At 35.0% G+C, this 16,338-nt stretch overlaps 1 protein-coding gene across 1 annotated transcript in view; it reads right to left on the bottom strand.

Annotated features, from left to right (window-relative positions):
- Nucleotides 1-16,338, bottom strand: part of LOC121411991 (separin-like) — a 33,100-nt gene that overhangs the window by 15,818 nt on the left and 944 nt on the right. The window contains exons 2-9 of the mRNA XM_041604903.1: nt 7,943-8,033; nt 5,568-7,038; nt 5,064-5,206; nt 3,941-4,143; nt 3,626-3,733; nt 2,977-3,117; nt 1,516-1,651; nt 355-620 (exon numbers count right to left, since the gene is read on the bottom strand). Coding sequence (XP_041460837.1) covers nt 355-620; nt 1,516-1,651; nt 2,977-3,117; nt 3,626-3,733; nt 3,941-4,143; nt 5,064-5,206; nt 5,568-7,038; nt 7,943-8,011 — 2,537 coding nt within the window. The 5' untranslated portion in view covers nt 8,012-8,033. The remainder of the gene's footprint in view (nt 1-354; nt 621-1,515; nt 1,652-2,976; nt 3,118-3,625; nt 3,734-3,940; nt 4,144-5,063; nt 5,207-5,567; nt 7,039-7,942; nt 8,034-16,338) is intronic.

Below are 16,338 nucleotides of genomic sequence, written 5' to 3'. Positions count from 1 at the left end.
GGGTTGAAATGTTCTAACTTGTTTAATATTGCCACATACAGTATTTTTCGTATATATTTTAAGCAAATGTTAAGTTTATTGATTCATTATAATCCCTCCTTGTTTTCCACTTCCTTCTCTTCTCTATTCCTTTTTAATTTGAATTTATTTATCTCACTGTTAAATGTTGCCTTATACTACGTTTCATTATTAGTTATGTGAAATCTTACCTGGTGAAAATACTTTTGTAATCCAATGCATTATTTAGTTGTCAAACTACAAAACACATGGACATTTGTACACTTATTGCTTTATGTTTTATACTCACATATTAATTCATCTATCTATCTTTTATAAGAACTGTGTTTGTAATACCTTGCTAGATGCAGCCATGATGTCTGCAGCCAGCTGTAAACATTGCATGGTGGATTGTGGATCCTGGAAACAGCTTGAATCAAATGGCTCCACCTGAAGCAAGCTGTCCCGATCTCCAGGGAGCTGATTAAGGGAGCCATCTGAGATGATTCCTGTATCAGGGTACAAGGTGGTGGTGTCTCTTCATCCTTGGATGTGTCTATGGATGATTCCTGGCTGGAGTCCATTTCAACCTCATTGGGTGATGAGCAGCTGTTATTGGAATTCTGAAGAAAAAAAACCCCATCCCATATAACATTATTACAATAATGCTGTAATCAAGATTCTTCCTCTACAGTGGCATCAAATATTGTTCCGTGGAATCATATAGCAATTACAATGGGTACTACTGTAATATTGATACTTTAGGACAGTCTTTAAAACTTATATCATCTAAGAGTAATGAATTTGTATAAAAAATGTCTTATAAGTATACAAGTGCAAAACGTTACTATCATGCACTATAAAAACATATTTCAATGCTTGTTATAAAGTACAATTACAATGCAATTAAACAGATATTATATGAAGGAGTAGTTTGTTTGCCATTTGTTTGAAATAGGAACAAATTACTTGAGATTCTGGATTTACAATTTCTGACATTGGTATGGAGCAAATAACATAATGATAGCAGACAATGTACCTTGGCCTATTTCTTGAACTCATCAATGTCTTTGTATTCAAATATTTATGATACTTGCTTTGATATAAAAGAAAAAATGTGATGTTTAAAAATATCTCAATACCAGTTATTCAATAAAGAATACAGACTAATGACATCAAAATTAGAAATTGATATTAATTTTTTTTTTTAAGAATAAAAAAAAACAATAAATGAATAATTCTAGTTTGGGAAAAAGATGAAAAAAAAATTATCTGTGAGTCTGATTTTATGTAAGTTCAAATTTCACAAACACAAAGTATGAGTAAGTTGCACTTTAATTCCCAGTTCCCTGCAATATAGAACACTTCACCTCAATGGTCAAATCATATTCAAGGAACATGCTATACTATACATTTGAGATTGGGTGATAAATATTAGGAGCACGTTGGCACCTAACCCTTTGTGAAATATCCCCCCCCCCCCACCTGAACTAAATTTTCATTCTTTTACTGACATACCTGTATTGTACTCTCCAGTTGGCAGAGGTAAAGCCAGAATTTAGCTTGAGCCATGAGGTCTGAGTGTACACCAAGGTTCATCTGTTTGATTCCTTCCAGCAGATCAATTGCCTGGATACAGATGTCCCTTGGGGAACTAAAAAACAAAGAATTATATTTTCTTGACAATTTGTATCTTTAATTTTTAGACTCTACAGACAAGACTTTGAAATATATTTCAAATACAATCTGAAAGTTGAATACAACTACATGTCGAAGTCTGATTTTGACCAATTCAATTGAATACTTTCTTGAGATGAACAAAACATGCCTCTTTTTTTTTTACTTTGCATTATCAGGGTTGGCATGATTTAAAAGACTGCGTAGTAGACTTATGTGTTGTAATTTTAGACTAATTTTTGTATACTTTCATTTCTTGAGTGGTGCGCTATTTGCTTCTAAGTAAATCTTTTTCTCAACACCACTGTTATGTTCTCTTTCTCTCTTCCCCTTTATTCTTCCCTTCTCCATTGCTTTGCCATGTTCCTTTCCCTCTTGTTCAGTTGTGCACATCAAGCCATAAGAATATTCTCATTTACAAACATATCTGAGTTTTGTGCTCACTTTTTGGACTGGGAAAAAAACACTTCAAAATAAGCTCAAATGAAATGGAAGTGTTGCATGGGCATCATAATATTTAACAAATAGACTGTGAAACTCTTTAAGGGACACATAAAAGCAGGTGAATGTTGTGCATTGTAAAGATGAAGAAAAATACTTTAAACAGAATAGCCAATCAGCTAGAAAACCTTAACTCTAACAGCCAGTCCCAGGGGACTTTAATGGCCCCCTCAAAAAATTAAATAAATCCATAACACGACAGGGCAATGCCATAGTCCATAACTATTTTTGGGATGCATGCATGGGTATACAGTTATGATATTATGCAACAAGTGCATGTCAGACCCTAAATTCCTAAAATTTGTATCCATATCATTTTGTGCACTTTTTGTTAATGATTGGAAAATTACTGCAAATGATTTTTATTAAAAAAAAATAAAAAAAAAACAATGTAAAAAAACTGTACAAAAGGAATATTTCTAAAAACAGTTAAAACATATGAGAAAATATTTTTATACTGATTTTTTTCTAATATGCATTTGATCAGAATTCCTCAATTAACAAAAATAAAAAAGCAGAAGGGCTTTATTTTATAAATTTAAACCAAAATTTATATTTCATGCACTTAGTATATTGATTTAATGAAATCAAGCTTTGAAACCCCATAGATTGCATCATTCACTACCACTGTAGAAATTCTTGTCTGTAGCCCCTGGAATGACAAGACTAAATTTTTTTTCTTCTTTTTTTAAAAATAGAAACCCTTTTTTATTACAACCCTATGCACTATGCACTCTGTTAGAACTCTCATTCCTAATTCCTTAGTTCATCCTATATTGAAGAATGACTCTTTTTCTTTACCTTTCACTTTCCAGACCAGATGAATAGAGCAATTGTGTAAGCTGTATAAGAACAGAAGCTTTTTCCGTCTCATGACCTTCACTAGAATACATCCTGATGAGATCCTGAATTGCTGCATATTGCTCAACAGAGGTATCATGTCTGCAAAAATAAAAGAAATCAATTGCAATTAAGGTTCAAACTTCAAGAAAATATTTTTCATTTCTATCACCTTTAATTCCTGAGTCCTAAGTAATACTTTGACCTCTTACTATTGTAGCTAAAGCCATTTGTACAGGGATATATTGACACTAGTGGCAGTAGAAGTAATTATAGAATGAAGTTGACAGAACTTGAAAAAAACAAGGTTCTCTCTGCTATATATGTTTACCTGTCATCCGAAGAGTCAATGCTCCTTTCAACATATATTTGAATTTCCATTATTACAAAAAAATCACATGATGGCTCTGGGCTATACACATACAATTTACACTGTAGGAAAAAAATATTCAAAAACATGTATGATATACTGAGAACCTTTCAACAAATTCTTTTTTGAAAAAAAAAATACTTAGATCAATCCCACATGGCTATCATAAAAAGACTAAGACTAAAAAGATGAATTTTCTTTTTTCTAATTTTTAAACCATAAAGCAAGGATATCGCGTACCTCTGAGCTCTGTAGACGTTAAACTCTTCATGAAGAGCAACAGAAACTACTGATAACTGTTCTGGGGCAAGTTCTTCCTCCATTTCTTCACAAGCATCAAGAAGTGTTCTGTTGAAAGTAAGAAAAAAGAGTCATTATTAATCTGAAATATTCAAAGGTAAAAATATATACCATGACACAATAAGCACTTTACATAAATAATATGGTGGAGAAACTATCGTCTACAAAATTTGGCATGATGGTCTAAAAAATACACTGGACAACGGATTCTCCACTTACTATACAAAAAGAATCAATAAAGAGAATAATACGTACCTGTTTCTAAGATCTGGATCATCATTAATCTTCAATGCATCCCTCTTTGCCTTGACCCATTGCTCTGCCCTGCTTCTAACATCATCAAACTTAAGACCAGGAATAACCAATAAGCTGAGAGCAGCAGTTGTCATGGCATCACGGTGAAGTCCAGCTCTCCGCTGACAGTCTACGAGTAACTCATATTTTCTTGCAAGTTGGATCTACAAGAGCATTGACAATTCAGAACATCCAAAACTGAGATTGTTTGACACATAGAAAGCATTAATCATTCATCAATCAAACAAGGGTAAACACTAATGAATACTATATTACATGTATGCTCAGTTAATAATTTTACCTTTGCTATCACCAGGTCTGAAGTATATTACATACCGAACTTAATTCTAACATTTTCAAAAACTTTAATTTATCATTGCTTTCATACATATCATGAGCCAAGTCTTATTCCAATTAGCTATTGGATCTGTAGGTTATTGTGACATTGGACCATGATTGACCTTGGACATTCTAAGCGATATCCCATAATTCCTCTGAAAGGAATTATTCAGAGTTTATTTATTGGCATTCCATTATCTATAAATTAATCATTTAAAATTTAAGATCTACATTTAATACATGCATTACATGCAAGAACTAAATTGTCAAGTCTTATATGTAATTACTATTATGAAGACTACTTGACTTTAAAAGAAAGAAAATGTGGGAGAGCCAATCACGTCTCTGGTACCATCATACATGAAATTCGAGTCAATTCAGAGACCGATGCAAGGCATGTTTCGGAAAGGCATTTTAGCACTTTTTAATTGGTGATTTCCACCTTATGTATTATTTTCGTCATTTTCAAATGGCCTAATGATAATCCCCACATCATTACAGTACCTTTCCAGTGAAACATAATAAGACCATATTCATAATTAATATATTTCTCCACTAACTGTAATATCACTTATTATATATTGTTTAGAACCCTACCTTTGAGGTGCAAGCATTGCTATCTGTTCGGTCAAGAATTTAATAAGCTATAACAAATTCACAACATGTAACAACAGATTTATTTTGTTTACTCAGTTGTGTTGAGCCTAGTAAAGAGAGGGGGAAAAGAACAAATGCAGATGGCTACCTCTTGAACTTTATGTTCATCAGGTCCTAGTTCAGTACTACACCAGCGCTGAAGCTGCTCACATGAAAGTCTGACAAGGCTACTTGCAAACCCATACCATGCTTGCTTGTAGCATAAAAATCCCAGATTGTATGCATTGCTACCTGCAATAAGATACATGAAGGAGATGCATCAAGGGTTATAATACTCTATATAACATATGTGCAATCTACACGACTTACAATACATCTCAGTTATAAGAAAACTGGTGAAAAAATGTTTCAGAAATACCTTTAATATTAAGCTAAAATGTAATTTATATGAACAGATAAAGTCAGCACAGCACAGCTGCATTCAGCATTTTAATAAGATTTTAGAACAATTACTTGAAAATTACTTTACAATTTTCTTAATTTGAAATATCACCAGCAGTTATTTTTCCAAACTTTGTCATAAAGAAGCATAAATTGATATGACTTTCAATATAATAAAAAAAAACGAACTAAAATCAAAATCTAAACTTACCAAGGCAACGGTACTCATTCACAGATATGACTCCACCTTCACCTTTAGAGACATCCTCCATAACTGCTTTGGTTCTCTTGCATATAGTAATTGCTCTGCTTCCAAACTGTTGCTTAACAATTTCGCCTTGAGTTCCTGATGAAAGGTTATTGAGTTCTTGGATGGTAAGGGTAGCCATGAAGTTTAAGGTGCTCAACTGCTTGTTGACCAGCCGGGTGGTAAAAGCGGATACAGACAATCCCCTGTAAACATCTGTTGGACTCTGGGCGGAAGATAGGATGTACCCTTTGTAGATTTCTAAGATCTCTAGACTGACAGAAAGTGCCTGGTAAGCAGAGCTATGCAAGTCAGATGGAGGGTGACTCTTTTCTTTGTTGATCACAACTTCTACTTGCTTCCTTAAGAAAGCAAATGAATCAACGAGAGGTTGGTAGAGGGGTGATGCCACATCAGAAGTTTCAATGCTCTTGGCGATGACATCACTGGAATGCTTCAACTCTTCCCACACATCCCCACTTCCAATTTTCGATTCCTTTGATTTCATACATTTTGATTTGTCTTTATTTCCAGTATTCAGTTTCGCAAGGGAAAGGGATATCCTCATCACATCACAGATTGCACATACCACTCTCGCAGAAGCTATTGTAAGTGACTGCTGCTTTTTACATTCTGTACAGGCTTGAATTCTCATCAGTATTTGAAGAACAGATTCAGATTTGTCTGAGCGAGTACAATACTTTGATTGCTGCAAACAAACATCAAGTACAGGACCAAGTGCCTTTGCCACATCTTTTAACTGTTGAGATTTCAATTTTCTCTCTAAAGGTGTTAAGAGTCCATTGGCAATTTCAGTAAAAAAGTGACATAGGTGTTCTGAGCTTGATGTATCTTTGCTGGAATATCGCTCCATCTCTACTCCAGCTCTCAAAGCAGCATTTGCAATCCATGCAGAGTCTTGATCAGTCAGCATCACGAAAGCAAGTGCTTGGCGTCGTGCATTCAACACCAAAATGTGCCTAGAGCAATTCTTTGTTGACTTCTCAATCTGAGCACATGCCTTCCAAAGCTGGTTGAAAGCCTGTTTAGCAATAGTGTCATACTCATTATCCATGCCATCAACAGTCTCAAATAGTGGACGAGAAGTAATGAGCTCGCTGTAAAGATACTCTGCAAAAGACAGAGCATCCATTAGCAATGTCTTGTTGACCAGCTGTAGCACAATGTGGAACAGGACTTTTTCCAAGGAAAGTGGTATTATCTCCATGTGTGATCTAGCAGCACAGATCCCCTCATAGCAGGCACGTGCCACATTCAAGACAGAAGACAGGTGTTGTGAACCAAGCGACAGGGATGTAATTGACTCGACACAACCACGAAGTATCTTCATAGCAAATCCTCCACGTTTCTTTGTCAGGTCATCACTGGTCTTACACTTGTTCTTGTGCAGCTTGTGTAGTGGATCCAGATATATCTATTAGTTTTTAAAAATATTAAAACATTATAAATATAAATATGAATCAAACTATCATCAAATTCTTTGAAAGCACAAAAACAAGATAATGTGCTAAACTGGTACTTTTGTGATAAGCTTTGGCACAATGTTTGCAAAGAAAAAGCACCTGGCATGAGGGAAATGTTGCTGTCCTTGCCGAAAACAAACTTAAATCACAAGTGGTAATATTGATTTTAATAGTATTTTGAGTAGTTGATGATCAAATGATTTGGGGGAAATGATGACAAAGAAGTAAATCAGAAGTTGAAATGATGATAGACAACGGGACATTTCTATGCTTGATTTAACATAACAATGTACAGTAAGTGATGGATCAAGAGTTGAAATTTAAGATAAATTACACTTTACAAACAGACATAATATACATGCATACTGAGGTTGGGTCACACTGTCATACATGTACCAGGAGCCAGCCAAATTTTTGACATGCCTACTTGACCAGGCTGTTATGGATTATTTTCTACCAGTCCCCAGGCTACAAAATATCATTCTTTCAAATTGTAGCTTATTTTTCAAAACTTTGAGACTAAATTAACAATTTTTGCCAATTGCCTGGCTACTTATTGTTGTTTCGAAGTGAAAGTAAAAAAATAATCTTTGCAACTGATCAAATGTTTAAAGACTTTGTATTTTGCATGCAATTGGTCTTCAAATATCATAAAAATAAATAAGAGAGTGTGACAGACCGTCCTCCTGTTAAATGACTCATATTTCATTGCCTAGTCTACATGTGTTTACAGTACATTATGCATAAATACTTTATATTCATCTGCATGCAGTTCATGTAAAGGCCAATTAACACTTATCAGATGGATTGACTAGATCTGTCTGCTGGCAGCCATGTACATGTACATGTACTTACCTTGACATCTGAAACAAGGGTGTCATTGGGGCCATCTTTCAAAGATTTCAGCAATTTTGCACCATCCATTTTAACTTCTCAGGTTTTAGATCTGTATATTTAATAAAGATAGTTAAGATACAGTATATAAGAATTTATGAGAAATTATAATAGCACATCTAGATACTGGTGGTAAGATGAATATCATCTCAGCAGGCCTAATCATGTAATGAAGTCTGTGGACTTGTCTTGTGAATTAGAAGCCAAGCTAGTACTGTTAACAAAAACTTCCGTAAGTGCAACATAAATCCATTCCCACAAAGCCATAGGAAGGTACAAAAAGTAAGAAACAATTGCAATTACCAAAATCACTCCTTGGCTTCATACTATTCTGTTTCAGTTCATATTGTAATATTAATATTTTGTAGGTAATTGTGTATTTATGGTGAAAGTTTGGTGAATTTTATGAGAATAATGTGTTTGATATGATTGAACTCATGAAAAGTGTTCGGTAATCCAATCCACTACCATAGTAATTATTAGCATACATGTACACATGCATAGGCCTAAACTAGGGAGCTCCGGTCCGCTTGGGCTGGCGGGCCGGAGCTTTGCGGGCCGTAACCCAGGGAGCTCCAGCCCACAAAGCGGGCCAGAGCCCAGGAGCTCACCGTGCATTTACACTGGGTTAAATCATGTTATAAAATAGCTGTATTATTTCAAGCATCGCGATTGGCCAATACGCGTCACATGACATCCAACTTTTTTGTGCAGTGCAAAAGGTGCGCAACGAAAATTGACATTGCACGCTCAGACAAGCAAACCAGTGCGGTAGAAGTCCAACAAAACTGTACTGTAACTTTTTAGGTGGTCTGTCTTTGACAGATCACCTCTTAATTTCGTCAGAATTTTCTTATTTTTATTATTTATTTTTACGGATTTTCTTGTCGCCAAGTTATCTCAAAATGGACATGGTCAATTTTATTGAATTTCATGTCATCTATAGGATCTGTCATGGACACGTCAAAATAAGCTTTAGAAGGTCATCAGGTCATGATGACGTCATCTTTTAAAATCACATTATCAATCATATCTCCATTATCAATTATCAATCAAATTATCATCACATTAACTTCACGTCAAGGGTCATCCAATCATGTCATGAAAGGTCACCTGGAGGTCACGACGCGCGCGCACGCGTGCGTCAAATTTAAAAATGCTCAAAATCACTTTTTGACCAAAGTAGAGTACGTTTCAGGTCATTTTAAGCATTTAAAAATTTTGCGCGCGCGATTCCGCGCGTAATGCCTTAACGCAGTGCAAAAACACCGTTTTTTTTTACACCATTGCATTGATAATATAATTCTGAGCAATTTGATACCTTTATCGACCGTCTACGACCAATAATAACGAAATCAACCCCCGTTAAAGTTTGCAGCACGTGTGCGCGCGAGCTCTCACTATAGGCCATATATGGGCAAAAACATGCCTATTGAAAATTCACTGTAGCTCTTTAAATAGTCCATTGACTCCCAATTTTTTTTTCATATATCAATAGAGTATTAGTTGTAGATTTGATTTCATGTCACCATTGTTCCTAAATTATATTGTGACGTCATCAAAATGGCGCCTAAACTAAAAATTTCATTTTTTCAAAAATGACGTCATCAAATTTATGCAAATTTGGTTGTAACTTCTTTAATATAGATCGTTTTTCGCCCAGATTTTGATACGTTGTAGTTTAGAATGTACTCTTTCTCGTAAGTTACCATGAATATTCGTTTGGAGAAACGTATCATTGCGTAAAACAGCGATGAAAAGAGGCCTGTCATTTTTCTTCATTTTGCGTGTAATCTCTATGGGACATGACTTTTTCTCAAAACTAGATTCGACATTCCTCTATTTCATGAGCCATATCTCCATTTTTTCTTGTCAGTTTTCTTTAAGCTTTTAGTATGTTGTAGCTGAGATTCTAAGCTTTCGTCAGTGTGCCCTTCATTTTTTGATCAGATGCCGGGATCATGCCCGTATTTCACTTGCAAAATTGGACTTGTAATTCTCAAAATTGCTTACGTGTATTCTCTATGGGGAATATCGTGGCTTTGACTGCTTTCTAAAGGGCGCGGGTTCGAGTCCTGGGGTGAACAAGATGATTTTTTTTTCATTTTTTTTTCTTTTTTCCACTTCTTACATGATCCTTTATGATAATTAAAAGGTATAAAAGTTTAAATTTAGCAAGATAAAACAGATTATAATTGCTTTTTTCATATCACATGTGTTTTGCGTGTAATCTCTATGGGACATGACTTTCTTAAAACTAGATTCGACATTCCTCTATTTCGTGAGCCATATCTCCATTGTTTCTTGTCAGTTTTCTCTGAGCTTTTACTTTTAGTATGTTGTAGCCGAGATTCTAAGCTTTCGGAAATGTGCCCTTTATTTTTTGATCAGATTCCGGGATCATGCCCGTATTTCGCTTGCAAAATTGGACTTGTAATTCTCAAAATTGCTTACGTGTATTCTCTATGGGGAATATCGTGGCTCAATGGATAACGCATTTGACTTGCTTTCACGGGGGCGCAGGTTCGAGTCCTGGGGTAAACAAGATTTTTTTTCCATTTCTTTTTTCTTTTACCACCTCGTACATGATCCTTCGTGATAATTTAATGGTATAAAAGTTAAAATTTCGCAAGATAAAACAGATAATTACTTTGTTTCATATCACATGTATTGTCATACATGAAAGAGACCCTTTTCACAGTGCTTTCATCTCCCGTCTTTCACAAGTATTCCATCCATAATGAGCATTCCGTCGTCATCATGAAGAAAATATTGGTCTGCATGAACATGGTAATAGTGATTACGATGGCGAGAATAAAGACAGACCACCTAATTCGTCCGCATGACGAATTAAATTCTAGTTAAATATTTGTTTCTGTGTTGCTATTTTATAAAACAAATAATGCACTTGCTCTGTCATGCGTAAATGTAAATGCATAGAAAGCTAATTTTCTCAGGTGGTGCACACTGCACTAGGCACTCGCTGTCAGCGGCTCGTGCAGTGCGGCACCTACATGTAGGCCTATCTAAAGAAACCTCGCATGCTCTGCAATTCCACTAACGCACTCTGTTGCATGCATTATTTATGTGATGGTGAGCCCCAAGTCTGCGCACCTAACAATTTGAGTTAAGATTTATTATGAATTTCTTCTTATTTCACAAAATCTTTTGGTTAGTAATGTTTCTTATATTATCAAAAGTGTACGAAATTTCTCATTGAAAGAATGAAAGAAAATATAAGATATTGAAAAGATATTGAAAGAAAATATAAGATATTCTTGAAGAAAACCTCGGGCAGTCATTTTCAGATTGAAAAAAAAGGTAGGCCCCATGTCTACGCACTCATTCATTATCACTTAGCACACGATTCGGGGATTTTGATGAAAAAGGCTGCACTTTGAGGCCGTCATAGAAAACGCCCTAAATTCACTATTTTTCCACCATTTTGAGTCAGATTTTTTAATGAACATACCTGTCTATGAATTGCATGTGTAAAGTTCGTGCTCGTTGCGTATGTTCTTTTACTAGAATCGCACAGATGCGTGGGTGCGCAGACTTGGGAGACCGCGCAGCCATGGGGGAACTGACCACATATTATGGTAGTGTGACCTTAAAGGGGAATGAAACCTTTGGAACAAATAGGCTTGTGTAGAAACAGAAAAATCAAAGAATAGAAATAAAGAAAGTTTGAGAAAAATCAGACAAATAATGAGAAAGTTATGAGCATTTGAATATTGCAATCACTAACGCTATGGAGATCCTCCTATTGGCAATGTGACAAGGATGTGTGATGTCACTGATGAACAACTTTCCCTTTGGTGGACTATAAAATACCCTCAAAATGTCTCTTTTTGCTTTTTCTTATGATGATACAAACTCTTTATCCATGATGTATTCTTAAAAAATATGTATTACATGCCCTCATGTAGAAAGAACACATGATCTATGGATAGATGTGATAAAAGAGGCAATTCAAGTGAAATATATACTAAAGTAATGGGGAGAGTTGTTCACAAGTGACATCACACATCTTTGTCCCATTGCCAATTTGCTATCTCCATAGCATTAGTGATTGCAATATTCAAATGCTCATAACTTTCTCATCATTTGTCCGATTTTTCTCAAACTTTCGTTGATCTGTTTCTTTGATTTTTCTGTTTTCACACAAGCTATCTTCCAATGGTTTCATTCTCCTTTAATTCATGCATTACCTCATTTTGAAAAACTGATATCACCACCAGGAAGAGTGACTTCAAATTACTCAGTATAGTAATTTTTTTAAAGTAAGGTCTCTATTTGTGAAAATATTGGCAAAAAATCAGCAAATTTTGTTACCTTTTGCGTCTGCTCCAAGAAAATCCAACCTTCTCGACAAGCATCAAGAAATCGCCAGTTTGCAAGCAGAGGTCTCCAAATAAGTAAAATGTGATATAGTGAGTGATTGTATTACTGACCGGCCTTGTATTACTGAACGCGCACATCATTTGCAACAGAAAATAATCAAATACACTCAAACCTTTGCAACATCCTTCCAAAGGGAACTTGAATTAAAAAATGATCAAAAATGATCAAAAACACAATATCGAAGGCTTTATATCCTCAAAACAATAAAATATGGTCAAAATTGCTCATCAGTGACCTCTATTTCCTCCAAGTTGAGTGATGTTCCAGCTGGAGCTTTTCAACATACCTACCGTGAAACAGTTGTTTTCCCAACTTTTCCCATGGAAAACATACGTTCTGTAATACGATACCTTTTTTAAATTACCAAAAATTTCACTTGCAAGAGAGGTCCGATTGGAAGCTGATGTCGTAAAAATGAAAAACAATTTTGGCAAAATTTCTGCATAGGCTTACGTGTACATGATGTATTTATATTTTGTAGGTATTTGTGTATTAATGGTGAAAGTTTGGTGAATTTTATTGGAATGTGTTTGATATGATCAAACTCATGAAAAGTGTTCGGTAATACGATCCATCATCATCATCCGTTAAAGAGTAATAAAGTACAGTCCACCAGGTTGATCCACTAGTAGGCTACCATACCAACCGAATTTCTGATATATTAATTATCTTATGTACCTCTGTCTGCTTGATTTCTTTTCTGAATTCTAAATCCTTGCAAAACGATTGTGCGCATTAAGGTCACACTTATTTATGACACTTTTTCACCGAGCGCGCACTAGTCGATCGTCATGGAATTTTGAGATCGCAATTCCAATAAAACCTGTGACCTACTTTACAATTCCGTCAAGCAAATTTCATGAATTTGACTTTCTTGGGATCATCATCTTGCTTTCCGTTTGGACCTTGCCTGGCCCTGGTTTGACTGGTAATACCAGTAATGATAATACCAATGTTATTCATGATATTTTATTAATTTTTGTGAGCCGTGACTGAGAAATTTTTGATTGAAAATCAACTTCATGACGATATAAAAAATGTGCGCAAATTATGGTCACCCCATCATACACAAAAATGAGAAATCTATTCAAAGATAAGAGTTAGGGTTAGGCTAAGATACTTACACTACTAGTTACAGTTAAAAAAAGAAGGGTTCCTATTATTCCTATGCTATGTGCAGACTCAGACTTAAGCCAGGGGGCTCCCGGCCGCGTAGCGGTCGGGAGCCCAGGATCGTACGTGCAATTTGGCATACTCACCTGACAAGCGTGAAGTATGGTCAAAATAATTCTCCGAATAAATAGTTATAACAGAAATCAAGCACTTACCACAATTATATGGATGATGGTCTAACGAGTGGCAGTTTTTCTGACATCTGGGCACAGACTGGAACCTCAAAAAATGAAAAGTTCTCTCCTTCTACCTGTTTTTTGAGGCTCCAGTCTGTGCCCAGATGTCAGAAAAACTGCCACTACACTCGTTAGACCATCATCCATATACCGTAATCGTGGTGCTTGATTTCTGTTTAAACTATTTATTCGGAGAATTATTTTGACCATACTTCACGCTTGTCAGGTGAGTATGCCAAATTGCACGTACGATCCTGGGGCCCGTTTCTCAACACCTGGACAAGTTAGTCATATCTTTATCCACCAACCACGGAGTTAGTTCCAATCTTACTAAACCCGTTTCTCGAAAGGCTTCCTAACTAAAATATCTTGATATCGATATTATCGGTAAAAAGAGCAAACGAGACGTAGCCTTAGTCACAAAATAGTATAATTTTCAAAAAGAAAAATTATAACAAAATTGCAAATATTGTGATGAATTGGGAATTTCATCTTTTAAGAATAACAGCACAGGTATATTATTATGCACCATACATACTTAGACCATGAAGACTTGAGCATTCAATTGCTGAGAAAATGGAATTATGAATAATTGATCTCGTGACTAAAAAATCACATGTCGACGCTGAGATGGGTACCCCCGGGAAGGCCGGGATATCCAATTTTAATAGTTTACGAAAGTAAAACCATAACGGTTTTCGTTGTAAAATGATGATAATTATACAGTATTTTACGATTCCAAACATCATCAAAATATAGTTTAACAATTTTCTTTTAAATCTTAGATACTGAAACTTACTTTTTGACAAATTCTATGCGTAAATTCGAGATAGAATTTATCAAAATGTCAATAGGGGTCTGAAAACGACAAATATGAGTCCATTTATGGATGGCCTGACGTGGTAGAATCTTTATCAAATGAATTATTTTACTATTTCAAAATGAATGGTTGTGTGGAGTATTACATAGTTATTACCAACAGTTTTTGTAGATTCTTTGTATTACCATGATCATAGAATGCATTATCCAACTTGTTTTTTGATGTAATTTCAACATCTTTGATTGATTACGTAAGATTATAATTTTCACATTTCTAGGCACGTTTGCATGTCATGACATAGTCTACCCACATGATGCCACGGCACTACGTCAAGAAAGAAGTTGTGACAGGTTCGGAGGTGTCATAAATATTTTGTGAGGTTGTTGTACCCGATCTTCATGATCTTGGTAAAGAGGGCTTCGTGAAACGGTTAGCGGACAAGTAGCTCACTATCTCCGATTTAGTCATGAAGTTAGACTTATGACGGTGTTGAGAAACGGCCCGGGCCCTGGGGCCTGTTGCATGACGAGATGAGCGATACGTAGGAACGTCCTAGGACCATTCTTCCGAGATAGGAAGATTGGCGACAAATCAGCGCTTTCCGTTTCACGAAGGCAATTTTGTCTTCCAAGTCCACGACATCGTTTGATATCGATAGTATCGGAAAAATATTTAGTCTTCATCGTCACCTGAACCTTTTATTTCAGAATGACGACTTTTCATAAAATCATTTATTTCAATAAAAGGAGATCAAATGATGTTTATTTATTACTGATTTTAGAATTTAAGTATGGAGCTTAGTTTATGAGGTAAAAAGAGAAAAAAGCCTGAAAGATTCACAAACATAACTGAATAAAATCGAATTTTTCATTATTTCACTTATTTAGAACATGGTGTCCTTTTAGAGACACCTTTCATTGATATTTCAACGAAAGAGACCCTTGTCCGATATAAAAATTTATTTAACTAAGTAGTTTCGACATTTTATTAGTTCAATATTCTGTATTTCTTATAGAATACTTATGTATGATTATGATTTAGCAAATTATGCGTTAATATGTTATTTGTTGAGTAAAAATGGGGTTTGAATGGAGTAAACAAAATCAACAGTGTCTGATTGTATGAGACTAAAGGGGAAAATATGAGAGGCTGCGTGTGAAAAATATAATTAATTTTATTTGTCAGATATAACGCAAGAAATACAAATGTGAGTAATTAGAGTATAAACATACCTCAGTTGAAGAGAAGGAAAATATGAACATTCCTGCAAACATTTCCAAGTGAATAAAGTAGTGCTTTGCAATAATAATCAAAACACAGAAAAAGTTGTGCAATCCGCAATGGAGAAAATACTATTAACAGAAAAAATGCTAAAAATTACAACGATCACAAACGTTGGTCATATTTAAAGTTGATCACTTGATTTATGGAAGTTTATATAATATAAGGTTTAAGAATATACAATATATATATATGTTCAACATTTCAAAGTTAAGGAGTAGAGACTACCGTGATTCTTTTAACATGACATAGGAGCCGAAAGGGGGCCTACCCTATGATTTAAAATGCGCCTCTTCGTATGGACTTTATTTTCTTTGATGAACTTATCTTCATGTGATGGATTCGTTTATAGGCCTAATCTGTATCTTAAATTTTTATTAGCTATTTTGATACTGCATGCAGGTTTTTGTTTTGTTTCATTGTTTCACATCTCAAGTTATCCCAAATCCAAGAATTAATTTTCATTGATTAAAATTAATCTCATCAAAAAATAATAATCATAA

This window comes from Lytechinus variegatus, chromosome 3 (genome assembly GCF_018143015.1).
Source record: "Lytechinus variegatus isolate NC3 chromosome 3, Lvar_3.0, whole genome shotgun sequence".
Lineage (NCBI taxonomy): Eukaryota > Metazoa > Echinodermata > Echinoidea > Temnopleuroida > Toxopneustidae > Lytechinus > Lytechinus variegatus.
Note: the sequence above shows the minus strand (reverse complement) of the source record. Positions and strands in the feature narration are given on the sequence as shown.